This window comes from Pipistrellus hanaki (genome assembly GCF_964339955.1).
Source record: "Pipistrellus hanaki genome assembly, chromosome: 8".
In the NCBI taxonomy this organism is placed as follows: domain Eukaryota; kingdom Metazoa; phylum Chordata; class Mammalia; order Chiroptera; family Vespertilionidae; genus Pipistrellus; species Pipistrellus hanaki.
This window is the reverse complement of record NC_140510.1, coordinates 46,952,290-46,966,523: the sequence shown is the minus strand read 5'-3', so window position 1 is coordinate 46,966,523 and position 14,234 is coordinate 46,952,290. Positions and strand designations below refer to the sequence as shown.

The window sequence follows — 14,234 nt, the reverse complement described above, 5'->3', positions numbered from 1 at the left end:
GTGTATTACCAGTAACTCAGAAATCTCCCTGTACTCATTCATTACCCTGTTAAAAGTAGGCAGTCACCATAAAGTAGTGTTGCCGATTTTGAGCTTAATGGGCAACGCTACTTTATTTATATAAACAATTTTAAAATTGACATTCATTCCTGTTGTTGCCTATAAGCTAATTTTCATTCTTTTAACATATTTCATTGTATGAATGAATGTGTCATGATTTATTTTCTTTTAAAAAATATATTTAATTTTTTTATTGATTTCAGGGAGGAAGGAAGAGGGGGAGGGTAAGAGATAGAAATGTCAATGATAGGAGAGAATCATTGATTGGCTGCCTCCTGCACACCCCCCTACTGGGGATCGAGTCAGGAACCCAGGCATGTGCCCTTAACTGGAATCAAACCTGGGACCCTTCAGTCCGAAGGTTGATGTTCTATGAGCCAAATCGGCCAGGGCTCATGATTTATTTTCCCTTTCAGTACTAGTGGATATGAATTGTTTACAGTTTAGGGTGAATTTTTGTACTTTTATGTCGTGTTTATGCATTTCTCTTGGAATGAAATTGCTTGGTTATAAGGTATACATACATAAGTTCAGCTTTAGAAGATATGGTCATTAGATTTTCCAAAGTTGTTACATCTATTTACACACCTGCTCACCAGGTGGGAATGTTTCAGTTGTTCCATTACTTTGCTAACAATTGGCCTGGCCTGTTTTAAAGGTTCTAGCTGTTTTGGTGGGTGTATCGGACATCTCATTGTTATTTAATTTTTCTGGTATCTATAATATCGAGTATCTTTTAATGAGTCATTTTGATGGATTATTATTTCCTATTCTCCTGAGTCTTATAAATAGTAGTTATTCTAAGAATAACTGGGGGCTATTAATACAGCACAGTAAAAAAATTTTTCCTGTCGTTTATATTAAGATATCGAGAAAGAAGTAAATTTGATTGCCTAGTACTGAAGACTTACATTTAAGGTGTCTGTATAAAATTGGTATGCATTTGGCAAAGGGGATTTATTTAAAACATATTAGATTAATTAATTTTGTGATTAAAATTCTAAAATATCCTAGATATGTATGAACAAGTGAAATGGTTAAAAAAAATTGGGTGTAACCTTGTGTCTTTAGTGTGGACCTGTGCATATGAATTGATTCTTTAAGTTATAAAATTTTTCTCTTTATATAACTTGCAGAAAGCATGGAAAAGCAGAAGGCAAAGTCTTTCCAGGAACTTCTATATCTATATTAGAAGTTCCTCCTTAGGGGAGGTTTGTTCATTCAGTCAGATTGTATTTTCTAAGCACTTTTGAATGAAGCATTCATTATCTAAAGGGATATATGAGCCAGTAATTATAATTAATTCTATCAGAAGCTTGAATAAAGGAGATAACATTTGAACTAGTCTTAAAGGATAAATAGAGGTTACTTAGATGAAAAAAGAAAGAGCTAGGAAACAGTCCAGGCAAAAGGCATGACATTGAGAAAGAACATGTATTCTGAAAAGGATGAGAATTCCAGTGTTTCAGTACTCAAGTTGGAAGAGTAGGCTGGGGCCAGATTGACTATCAAGTTAATGAGTTTGGACTTTACACTGTAGGAAATAGGAAATTAGTGTATTGATGCCATTGAGTTTATATTAGGAAGAAAATTTGGGAGGCTATTCGAACATGGATTGGCAAAAGAGAGATGGGAATGGACTGACAGGACTCACCTGAAGGTCCCTTCTTTTCTCATATTTCCCCCTGATTCTTGATTGTGGTTTTCTGATAAAATACACTAGTTTTAAACTATTTGAGCCATTTTTCTTGATTGTTGGTTATATATTTTAGTTTACTTTAGTATAAATTTAGGAGTTTTGGGGTACATTTGGTATTTTGAGTTATTTTTGCCAATTATTAGTGACATAGATCTAAAATGGTAAATTTTCATTAAGATTTTTAGCTTTCATAAATCAAGATAAAAATTTATAGGTTTATTTTACTGAAAATCGTTATATTCAGTGTTGTAAATTATGTATTATTTCTTTAAAATAGAATCAGTTTTCTAAGAAAAATATACAACTCTTAGTTTCTAGTAGAAAATGATATGTCATTATTGAATAACTAAAGATGTTTAGCTCTTCTGAGTAAAATGATAAAACTTCCTGCCATATTTACTCTTCCTCACCATTGCTCTTTTTGTTTACCAAACAGAAACTGACTTTCATACTTCTCTATACCTCCTTCTACAGTGATGTGGCCATTTTAGATATTTTAGTAATGATTGATTCCAAAATTTAAGTATGTGACTAACAGTTTCAAGTGAATGCCATCCTTTTTTTTTTTTGCACTCACATAGTACCTACAGACTATGCATATTTGATATAGGTTGTGAAAGAGAGGTTTAAGGTTTAAAATTTATTCCAATCTGAATTGACCATTAGATTTTTTTTGCCTGATTTGAACAATTACAATTGAAGTTTCAGATTGTTTATGATTGAGTTTGCTTTAAAAAAAATCAGCTTGCTTTTCTTAATCTTTTAAAAAAGTGAGCTGATTGTGGCTTTATTCCCCTGTTGGCTTCATTTTTGGTATTTGGAATAAAGAGATTGTTTTGAAAGGATAAGCCACAATAAGGAGCAATTTTACATAGTACAGTACTCACTTTACCCTAGTGTGGCTCAGATCTCATGCTTTCTTTTTTGGGCCATTGTGCTGCTGCTGATCTGTATTTGTTCTCATCTTTAGATATTAGGATCAAGGAAGAAGAACCTGATCCTGAAGAGTGGCAGCTCAGTGGTGACTCTACATTGAATACCAATGACCTAACACATTTAAGAGTACAGGTGGTAGATGAAGAAGGGGACCAACAACATCAAGAAGGAAAAAGACTTCGGAGGGTAGCTTGCACCTGTCCCAACTGTAAAGATGGTGGTGGGAGGTATGCACACATTAAACATTTTTTTTTAAAGACTGCTTATATCATCACCCTAATTTTTGAAATAGTGCATGCTATATCACTTAATTATGGGATATTATTCATTACATGATTATTTTGTGTGTATGTATGTATGAGTGTTGCAGAAAAAGTTAACAAAATGTATGAAATTAAAATTTTCAGATCTAAACATTGTTTTTAAAACTAAAATTACTTGGTTGGCTATGTAGGGTTTTTTTGTTATTTAAAACAACAGTGTAACAGATGCCATTTGACAGGCTCATGTCAGAAATCAGCCTATTTGCAAATTGGCAGTGGAATTTGCATAAATACAGATAAAAATTTGATTCTAGGCTTGAGAATAGTTGTATAAACATACATTCAGAAATAGTTGTAACCATAAGCATTTTTATTTTCAACAGATAAATAATAAGCCTTAATGATGGAAGTCTTTAAAAAGTAGAACTGTAATATTTCAATTTAGAGTTTTTAAAAATAAACATTAAGACAGAATAACATGACAAGAATAAACTCAAAACAGACCAGTAATTATATTAAATATGGATGGATAAAGCTTAGTAATTAAGGCATGGAGACTCAGATCATATTTAAAGGACATAAAATCCAGCTAAAAGGATGGAAAAAGATTGATTAGGCAAATGTTAACAAAGAGAACTTGGACAGCAAGGTAGGATTAAGGTAAAAATCATCAAATGGATAGATAGGGGCATATTGCTTAATAACATAAAGTTTTCATCAAGATTTAGTAGTCATGGTATCTTTCCTTCACATCTTTGAAATATATATAGCAAAAGCTGAGAACTATAAAGATATACTAACCAAATTCCCAGTCATAGGGAAAGGCCTTAACATACCTCTCTCAAAAATGCACTGTTTAAACAGACAAAAATGCTATTGATAGTTAATGAGTTTGAGATAAAAAGACTTCGCCTTTGAGTAAATCTTATTAGTTGATTTGAACATTGGTCAGTCAGTTAGCAATAAATAACTTCTAACAGTGAGAGATTAGATAGTTTTATAAGTGAGGCATAGAGAAGTGAGTGCTTGGATGAGCACATATAACAGATATCTGGTTCCAGATTCTTGATCCAGAACTTTACCACTATACTGCCTCCTAAGTGGATTTACTTCTGCATCTGATGCTTAGATATTTGTATTTACTGGTAATTATTCAGTTATTTGAAATTGTATTTATTTGAAATAGTTTGCTCAGTTTAAGTAAATGGAACTTTTTATAGTTAGGCAATAACTTCTGAAATTGACTTATTTTTAGAGGAACTTTCAAGATAATTGTTTATGCAAGTCAAATTGAGGATCAAGGTCTGGCTTGTTTTACTTATTCTTTAAAATGGAAATCTTTTAAAAATGTTTATTAAACTAATGCATGCTCATAAAAATTCAGAAGTAGAGGAGAGTATTAAAAGAATACCCAAATCCTATTTCACCTCAAGATAATGGTTGTGACATTTATATATATATATATCCTTCCAGACTTTATAAGTATTTTAAAGTATAATTATTTTATTCTCACTACTTTACATGTCTCTTATTTTGAAAATTTTTGTGACCACATTTTCACGTCTATATATTTTGCATCAGTTTTTTTATGGCTGTATAGTAGTCTATTGTATGGATGCATAAAAATTTAACGTCTTTTTTTGGGGGGATTTTATTGTCCTTTTGATTCTCATGCATACATCTTTGCACATTTGTTTGATTGTTTCATCAGTGTAAGTTGGTAAAAATGGAATTCTTGGATCAAAGGGATTTGTGTGCTAGAAAGGCTTTACCAATTTATTACTTCCACCAGTGGTATATGAGAATATCTGCTTTTCCACACCCTTGCCAATAATGGATTTTATAATTTTTTTCAAGCCTTTTAAAGTCTGATAGATGAAAAGTAATACCTCAGTATTGTTTTATTTAGTATATTTGTTATTTGTGAGATTGAACATTATTTTACCTTTTTAAAATTTATTTTGTGCATTGTTTATGTCTTCTGTGAATCTGTTAATTTGTGTGTTTGTCATACACAGACATTTTTTCTGATTTTACATTGACTTTCAACTTTATGTCTGTGGTTCGCAAAATGCATTATTACACAAGTGAAGAATGAGTTTCATTACTTAGTTTGCAAACATTTTTAAGCCCAATCTTTTTTAGTTAACAGTTTTTGTATGACGTCTTTAAAATCTTTTCAATCTGAGAATTATAAAAGGACTTATATTTTTTCTAGAAGTTTTGTAAGTTCATTTTAAAATAACTTATTCTAAGAAATCAAAATTGATGTTTGTAAGACATCTTTTACATTGTTTCTTAGAACTCATTTGAACATATGAGTTCTATATGTTCATATGTATATAGTAGGCACAGTTGTATCATTGACAATTGCTGTCTAATAAAATCATAACATATATGTATATATAGTAAATCCCAAATATTCCAAAATGTTTAGCATAGGTGAGACAGGTGGTACTTTAAAAAATTTAGGTTATTAGCCATTTTTCTCTGTCATATTCTTTAAATAAAATATGTGTAATTTAGAGAACTAAATTTCATTTGTTTGCCCTTTTGAACAGGATGTAAAATATAATGAGGTATAAAAAACAGTATTTATTTGGCCATTTAGCCAATATTTGTTAAGTAGAACAAGCCTTCAGAAATTTTTTACTTTAATGGAAGAGACAAAAAATTTTAATAAAGGGAAATACATTCTAAAGGCATTGTTATGTCGATTTTGTGTAGATTAAACATCAATCCATATTTCGAAAAATTAAGTTATTTTGCAAAAATCTGTTTTCTTTGTCAGCTCAGTCTGTGTCTCATTTCTTCCATCCCAAGCAAAAGAAAGACTTGATTATTTAGCTTTTCTTAATCCCTCTACTTTTAGTTTATTTATTCTATCACTCTATCTTGGCATGATTAAATTATTTGGAGCATGCTTAGGCACTCAAAAATAGTAGAAATTTAAAATTCTTCGGTTTTTCAGATTATATAGTAAGTATTATAGGTATGATTATGATGAAAACGTATGGCTAAATCTTTTGTTACCTGAAGTTTGTTGAGAAATTTACTTCAATTCTTTTCCTTCCTTTACATCATCACATACCATAAATTCATGCCTAGCACATTTAGTTCTTATCTGGAATAGAATTTCCTTTTTAAATGGAAATTTGGACTGCATTTTGAGCTTTTCCCTTAAATTATATATTTATGTGTGCCCATCTCTATTTTTATTTTCTTTCTTAGATGCTTGTCCTATTTCCAAATAATGAATATTTCTTATTTCCTTATAATGAGGAATACCTTTAATATCTTTAATTATGAGGAATATCTTTATCTTTCTCTGGCTTCTTGGTTCTTTGAGAACCCAAATTTGTTGCTGCATTTTGTTACAATTTTGTGCTTTGTTAGTGTTCTCAAGCTAAATTTTTGCTAAGTTAGTAAAATAGCACTTTTGAGTTTATAAAAGCACATGATTCACCTGAGTTGGTAGTCTTAGGAGAGTATAACAGTGAACCAGATGGGGTTCTCTGTGAAATTGCTATGGTGAACACGATATATAAAATTGGTTTGCACACCAGGAGCCACAAGCATTGCTCTTTTTCTTAGGGCTACTTAAGAATATGCTAAATTTAAAAAACGAAATTAAAGGAAACATATTGGCTTTGGTTAAGACTTTGGCATTACAGGTGAGCCAGAAAGACCTGTTTCACTCAGCTCAGCTCTTTAAACAGAGTTGTAGGAATTGGGGGTGGACTGGAGCAGAAACTAGGATTGTGTTAGAGTATGACATCCTTGCCCTTGAGACAACAGCATGATTCCTCCTTGTCTTTACTTATGCTGTTCCTCTGCCTGGAATGCCTTCCCTCCTTTCTATCTAAATCCTACCCACCTCCTCCACGAAGCCTTCTCTCACTACTGGAGCCCACATTGATGTCTCCCTGTTCAGAACACCTATGGCATCTAACAGCCAGCACTGCACCGTTTAGCACTGTTTGTCCTATGGCAATTTCACATGCTACTGAGTGTGAGTACATTAAAATATAAATGTGGGGAAATACGCATTTTTCTAGTAAAATTTGAAAAATGATAGGTGTATTATATACAGGAGGATTTTCAGGCTTATGGAAGTTTTGCAGGCTATAAGTTAGACTGAGATTGGGGGAGGAGGGGAAGTTGGGGATTCTTAAATGTACCTTTGTTAATCTCAGAAAAACATTGCAAATTTTATATAATATGGCTTTGACAATTGTGAGTCTGAAATGTTACATGTTTTTTATAAACTCATTTTTATTCAGTAACTAGTCTAATTTTTTAAAAGCTGTAGTAGTATCATTTTGTAGTGTTTTAAGATTATTTGAATATCAGTTATGGAATAAAAAAAGTTTTCTTCTTACTTAGTATAAGATACCTCTGTTCACCCATCTAAGCATATATCTCCCAAACCCTGTTCTTGGTATCAGTACTGAAATACAACAAATGTCAAATTTTGTGATGTGGAGAAATTGTATTTTATTATATCGTTGATGTATAATTTGGGGTATCTTTGCATGGTTAATATGAAGGAAATTTTAACTGTAAAGATAATTTTTATTTATATTTATTTCATGTAATGCTAAGGGAGCTAAGAAAGCGTTGTCCAAAATTTTTTTTAAAAACTTTCTCCAGTGTATATTCAGGGTGTGGCCATATAAATATATGAGTAAATATGCATAATGTGCCTATCTACCTTTTAATTGTACCTGTGATTAGTTTTGTATTCATGCTTGGTTTATTTCCTTTTTAAATTAGCCAATAGCATGACTTTGAGTAGACCACTTAGTTTCCCATACTACTAAATTGGGATTGGGCTTATGCATAGAATTTGTGAATGGTTCTGACAGAATAATCAGTAGCTTTGTTACACTTTTTTAAATATGTAAAATACCCTTTTAAATTATGTAATACTTTAACATACTTACATTTGGACAGCAATTTAATTATTGAGTAAAATCAACATGTAAAATTAACATGTTTGAAAAATTTTTTATTGAAATTGATGTTAATTGGTCTTGGTTTCTGATTGATCTCATGGTGATAATGTCTTCTATATGAAATGTAACATGATGATATATAAGTGGTAATATCCATTTGAATATTTACATGTAAGTATATATTATTCTGTGTGTGTTTTTTAGAGGTACCAATCTTGGGAAAAAGAAGCAACACATTTGTCATATACCAGGATGTGGTAAAGTCTATGGGAAGACCTCACATCTGAGAGCTCATCTACGTTGGCATTCTGGGGAGCGCCCTTTTGTTTGTAACTGGATGTTCTGTGGTAAAAGATTTACTCGAAGTGATGAATTACAGAGGCACAGAAGAACACATACAGGTTACTAATATTTACTTTTAACAGACAAAAATGAATTATAGGGCTGTATACTATCTTGAAAGTTTTTTGTTTTTTAGAACACATACCTGAGCTGAATTTTAAAAATGTGACCAATCACATCAAATTTTTATCTTTATTAACACCAGTTTAAAAACACTAATGTCAAACAAGCCAATATGACTTATCTTATAAAATAACATTTGTTTTATGCAGACATTGGTTAACTTTTCTTTTTTAGTTAGTGTTTTGTTTTTAATGTTATTGAGTATCTTAAGCCACATTTATGCTATTTTATGTTAAACCTTTTAAGTTAGTTGTCTGCTTTTGTTGCTTATCTATCTTACTCTTTCATCTTCCGCAACACTTTAATAAAAAATAATTCCTTTTCCTCTGACAAAGTTAGACATTTCACCTTTTCTCTGTTTTAATGTCTGATGTAAGCAAAAGATATTTCATTGAGAAATAACCAAGGCATTGTTGATATTAAGATTCTTCCATTTAATTGTTTTTATATAGTATGTGGTTGTTACATGAAATGGGCCTACGAATGACCCAAACTTAATCCTAATTTATAATTTATAGATTTCTTCTGCTACCGTGTAATGATCAATGTGTTCAGTCTATGTTCAACACTGAAGAATTGAAAAAATATGTAATGTACTTACAGTCCTAGAGAGCTTAGAAACAAGAAGCATGGTGAAATGGAGGACATTATGGATCCTGAAGTCTCCTAGATCTGGATTCAAATCCATGAACTCTGTTAGATTAAGCAAATAAGCTGTCTCTGCTTTCACACCTCTTGTATTGCTTTAAATATTACATAAAATAACCTGTGAAGTATTTAGTATTATACATATTAGATGCTCTACTTGTTTTAAAGTTTCTGTCTCTTCAGGTAGGTAGGTAGACAGATGAGTTGTTTATAACTGCAACAGAAAGTGCAAGAAAGTATGCTTAGAGACAGAGATCATGATTGCTTGGGATAGTAAGGGATTTTTGGGCAATGGATTGGTCTTATGACCCTATAACAGACTTTTCCTCAGTGGGTCAGCAGGATATAAAAGTCAATGAAATGGGGGGAGGGGGGTGTTCAGGGGAAGGTCTGTAACCAAATGTGTGGAAAACACTGGGTAAAAGATGTTTCAAGGCAGCATCTTTTACAACCTTTAATTAAACGTTAACAAGCACCATGCACCTCTTGGGGGGGGGGGGGGGGTGTAGTGTGTGTAGCATTTCCCAAATATCTTTGATCTTTGTGCCATTTGCCATGGAACATCTCTCAGAACTAATGTTCCAAGAGAAACTTTGGGAAATAACCGACTCAGAAGAATAGTATGTGAATAAAAGAGGTGAGGGATCATTTGGTATGAAGGAAGATGAGATTTTAGATATTAGAATTGAGCCATAATCTTAGTTATCTCAAGTCAAGTTAGCCTTGCATTCCCATACCACTTACTTACAGTGGTAAAGTTTTGTATTGTAATAATATTTGGTATTTAAGGAAAATTTGTCTGGTATTGATTTGTTAAGTTAGAAGAATAAAGACAAGGGTGTCATTGCAGTGTAATTCAGACGTGAGGTCTGTTGAGAACCTACCTCGAGTAGAGGTGCTGGAACAGGAAATGGATAAGGCATGTTAAAGAAAATAAATTAAGAAAAGACTAGATTTGATGATGGATTTCTCTGTAGATTCTTTTCAGGCTGGCCTTTTGCCTTCTAATCCTCTTACATATTAAGTCTTCATAATAGAATTTAGTCTGTCTTTTGTATTAAAAATGTTTTATTCATCAGGGTCTTATTAACTTTAACATGATATATTGGGTTTGCTCTTAATTATTCCAGATGAAGTCGTCAGCTAGCCATTTCTTGGGGTTTTAATCTCAATGGACCTCAAGTTTGCATTTTTACTTTTATCTAGAAGTACTCTTTGTATTTGAATTCAGGTTGAAGAGTTGGAGGTTTAGTATCATGTGTATAACATGTTAATAATAACCTTAAATATAGCTTAAAACTATAAACTTCTTTAAAGGAATACAGTGAGTCCTCAATGACATCAGTAGAAACTGAGACTTTTAAGTGTGAAATGATGTTTATCAAAAACAATTTACCACAGCTGGCTGACATAAGTGAGAGTTAATAAGTTCCTATGGCATATTTCTGATCACAAAAACATCACTACATCGGGGATAGGCTAACAGGGATCAGTGGGGGAAAGGGAGACATCTGATACTTTCAACAATAAAGATTAAAAAAAAAGCACACACACACACCAAAAAACATCACTACACTGCTAATATTAAACATTGAAATACATTAAAATACACATTCTCTCTCTCTCTCTCTCTCTCTCTCTCTCTCTCTCTCTCTCTCTCTCTCTCTCTCTGTCACACACACACACACACACACACACACACACACACACACACACGACTTTCCAACCTGCTTATGTCAGGTTCAGGGTTGCAGGTGGCTGGAGCTTCTCTCAGCAGCTCTGTTTGAAAGGTGGAAACCAGCCCTGGGCAAGACCCTCTTCCATTGCAGGGTGCCCTCACACCTACATCCCCACTCACTCAGACTGGGACAGTGCAGACAGACACACCTGTATGTCTTTGGGGTGTGGGAGGAAACTAGAGTACCTGGAGAAAATCCACGCAGACAAGGGGAAAACAGTGGCTCTATTTGAAGTCAATTGTTTTTTTCTTCTCGTTATTAAAAGAAAACAACTGAACAAAACAATTTTACTTAAGGACCTCCTGTATGTTACAGATTATCATTTTTTAGCTGATACCTTGTAACATGCTTTAAAACAAACTATTAGCATAGTTGAGATATTAAAATATCTGAATGACAGACTAATAAGTTTAGAAGACTGCTTTTCATAAAAAAGTAAAGATGACATTTATTTTGAGGGGAAATATTCTATCAGAAAATTGCAGAGGCAGTTCATGAAACTAACACAATGTTATTTGAACTCTGTTCCCTGTCCTTGCCTGTCAGTGTTGGGTTATTTTCTTTCTCAGGGAATTATCAGTCTATTGTTGAATTCTGAAAATTAAGTTACTTAATTTTATTTCTAACAGGTGAGAAGAAATTTGTTTGTCCAGAATGTTCAAAACGCTTTATGAGAAGTGATCACCTTGCCAAACATATTAAAACACATCAGAATAAAAAAGGTATTCACTCTAGCAGTACAGTGCTGGCATCTGTGGAAACTGCACGAGATGATACTTTGATTACTGCAGGAGGAACAACACTTATCCTTGCAAATATTCAACAAGGTTCTGTTTCAGGGATAGGAACTGTTAATACTTCCACCACCAGCAATCAAGATATCCTTACCAACACTGAAATACCTTTACAGCTTGTCACAGTTTCTGGAAATGAGACAATGGAGTAAATATTACACAAATACTTATTCATTGTGGTTATTTTTATACAGTAGTGAGAAGAATATTGTTCCTAAGTTCTTAGATATCTTTTTATTGATGTGCAAAAATTTTTGGATTGACAGTAACTTGGTTATACATGACACTGAAATGCCTTACTTTGTATGATATTCCATAGTATATTAAAAATGGTAAAATTGCATGGGTTTTGTAGGTACTTTTGGAATCTAGAAGAAATGAAATTTTACCAAGTTATATAAAGAAAATTGAATTTAATGCGAATGGTAGTCTAACCAAATGCATCAATCCTGTGTGGTTTAGTGTAAAAATGAGAACATGTTGGTATTTATCTATTGTAAGATAAAAAAGTTGGTGGGTGAAAGAAATCATGTTATGATAAAAAATTTTTGTAATTTTCTTGATGACTGGAATTTTTATTATGCATAACTGACAAATCAAGTTTCCAAGCAAATGTTACATAGTGTAGGCTTTACTTAGCTTATCAATTTGTCATTTTGAAGCTAATTATTTTAATTAGGTTAACTATGTACAATATTTTAAGCATTACTCTTGTAAGATTTTGAAAACTACATTTTAACATGGAACTCTAGGGATAGTCACCTTTTAAATCCTGTTGAAAAGCCATGTTTAAGATTTAATTTGCCAAAATAATGTCTTGTTAATATTCTTTCAATAACGAAGTTGGGCAATATAACCAATGTTTAAAAAAGTTAAAAATGTATAGGTTGAGGCATTTGGGTGGTAAGAAAATGTTCTAGTGAGATATCCCTTTTCTTGCATATTGGAGGACCAAAAAAAATAAGGTGTATTGCGTCTTAGCATTGATTTTTTTATTCAATCTTGTTTCCAAAAACCATGTCTGCCAGGGCCTTAAAAGCCATCATGTAAATTACCAGTAAAGTATAACATATGCAAACATAACAAAATCACTTCCATAGTGACAATACTCCAACCATATGGATATTAGTCATAGAAAACTAGTGGTTTTATGATATTTTTTTAAGTATTTTTTTTTGTCTAGGTAGTCAGTCTGCACTTAAATATCAACCATTTTCTTTTTTTTGCTTCTTCCCTTAAAATTTATATGTATTCAGTACATTTAATTGAGAAACGTATGTTTTTTATTATGCTGTATTTTCTTTTTATTTTTTAATTATTGTTTATATTTTCAATTATTAAAAATGTACAAAATAAAGTTTCATTGCTGGTCTTGTAAGAGCTATACAATTTTCCTAAATGTATACCTATAACTGCAGCAGTTCACCTATTTCAAAATTTGGAATTCTGTTCATTTGTTATTCTTAAGACCACCTCAAATTTAAAGGCTACCTTATTGTACGTTTAAAGTGTATTATAACAGTGTGATAGTTAATAAAACACTATTTTTTTTTCCTTTTGAGTTTGTTGTATTCCTATGCATTTAAAATATTGCAGTGGTATGGGGAAGAAAATCTGTGGTTTTTTCTTCAATATAGCCTTTTATTTGATGTAGTGTTGATTTCAGACATCAAAATTTTCTTAAACAGGTATATTTGCTTAAAAAGGAGAATAGAGGAACCAGCAGATTACTAAGTTTTTACTGATGAATGAGATTATTATTAAATAAGACTTTGGAAAAAAATATATTTTATCTCTTTGCCCAAATTGAGTAATATCAATGCCATTTTGCAAGTCTTGTTTTTTATTTGTTTATTCTCCCTGTTAAAGCAATGTGCAGAATATTTTAATTTATCAAAAACTTGAATTTACATGAAGATTCTAGAAAAAGAATAACAAGTTTTGGTAATATAGCAAGAATTATTAAAAAGGTTATATTTTGAATTTATGTATGTAATTATGATAAAGGCAGGGTAGGAGGAAAGGAAAATTTAACAATTTAACAAAAAACAAATGTTAAAATTTAACATTAAAATTTAACAAATAAATGACTATATTTTAGGTAATTTTAAGTTAAAAATCCAATTCTCCACATGTATACAATGGAGTAAAGATTTCCATTGTTTTCCAGGCTCAATGTGACACTGTCAATAATATCTTTGAATGCATAGGACAACTTTAGATATACATATAAACATAAATAAAGTTTTTCTTAATGAAACTTTAGCTTGTCATATGAAATATAAGGTCTTGGAATTACAGAAATCAATGGAATGTACAATTATTTTGAAGTAAGGATTAGAATTTGAATATTCAAACTCCTTTAAGTAATTTTTTTAGGATGTATGAAAAGGATTATGTTAGGAGATTGCTTACTAAGCAAAATACTCATTAAGTATTAAATTTAAGGGATGGTATAGAGTTTTTAAGTATTGAAATTTTACAGTATGTGTGTAAAATTTAAATACTTTTTGATCTACGAGTTTTCAAGCATATTTTATCAGTTCTTAGAGCATGAGTGCAATGAAGAAAGTAAGTAGTCTTAAAAATTATTTAAATAAGTGTTTGGAGTTTTTGGAGTGCTCACTAGAAATATACCAGTGAACTTTGGATCTTTACCTAACAAGAAGTCA

The 14,234-nt window shown here is 31.6% G+C and overlaps 1 protein-coding gene across 1 annotated transcript in view; it reads left to right on the top strand.

Moving 5' to 3' along the window:
- Positions 1-13,123, top strand: part of SP3 (Sp3 transcription factor) — a 41,232-nt gene extending 28,109 nt beyond the window's left edge. Inside the window, exons 5-7 of the mRNA XM_084892656.1 lie at positions 2,730-2,922; positions 8,121-8,317; positions 11,398-13,123. Of these exons, the coding sequence (XP_084748782.1) occupies positions 2,730-2,922; positions 8,121-8,317; positions 11,398-11,714 (707 nt within the window). The 3' untranslated portion in view covers positions 11,715-13,123. The remainder of the gene's footprint in view (positions 1-2,729; positions 2,923-8,120; positions 8,318-11,397) is intronic.
- The last annotated feature ends 1,111 nt before the right edge of the window (positions 13,124-14,234 follow it).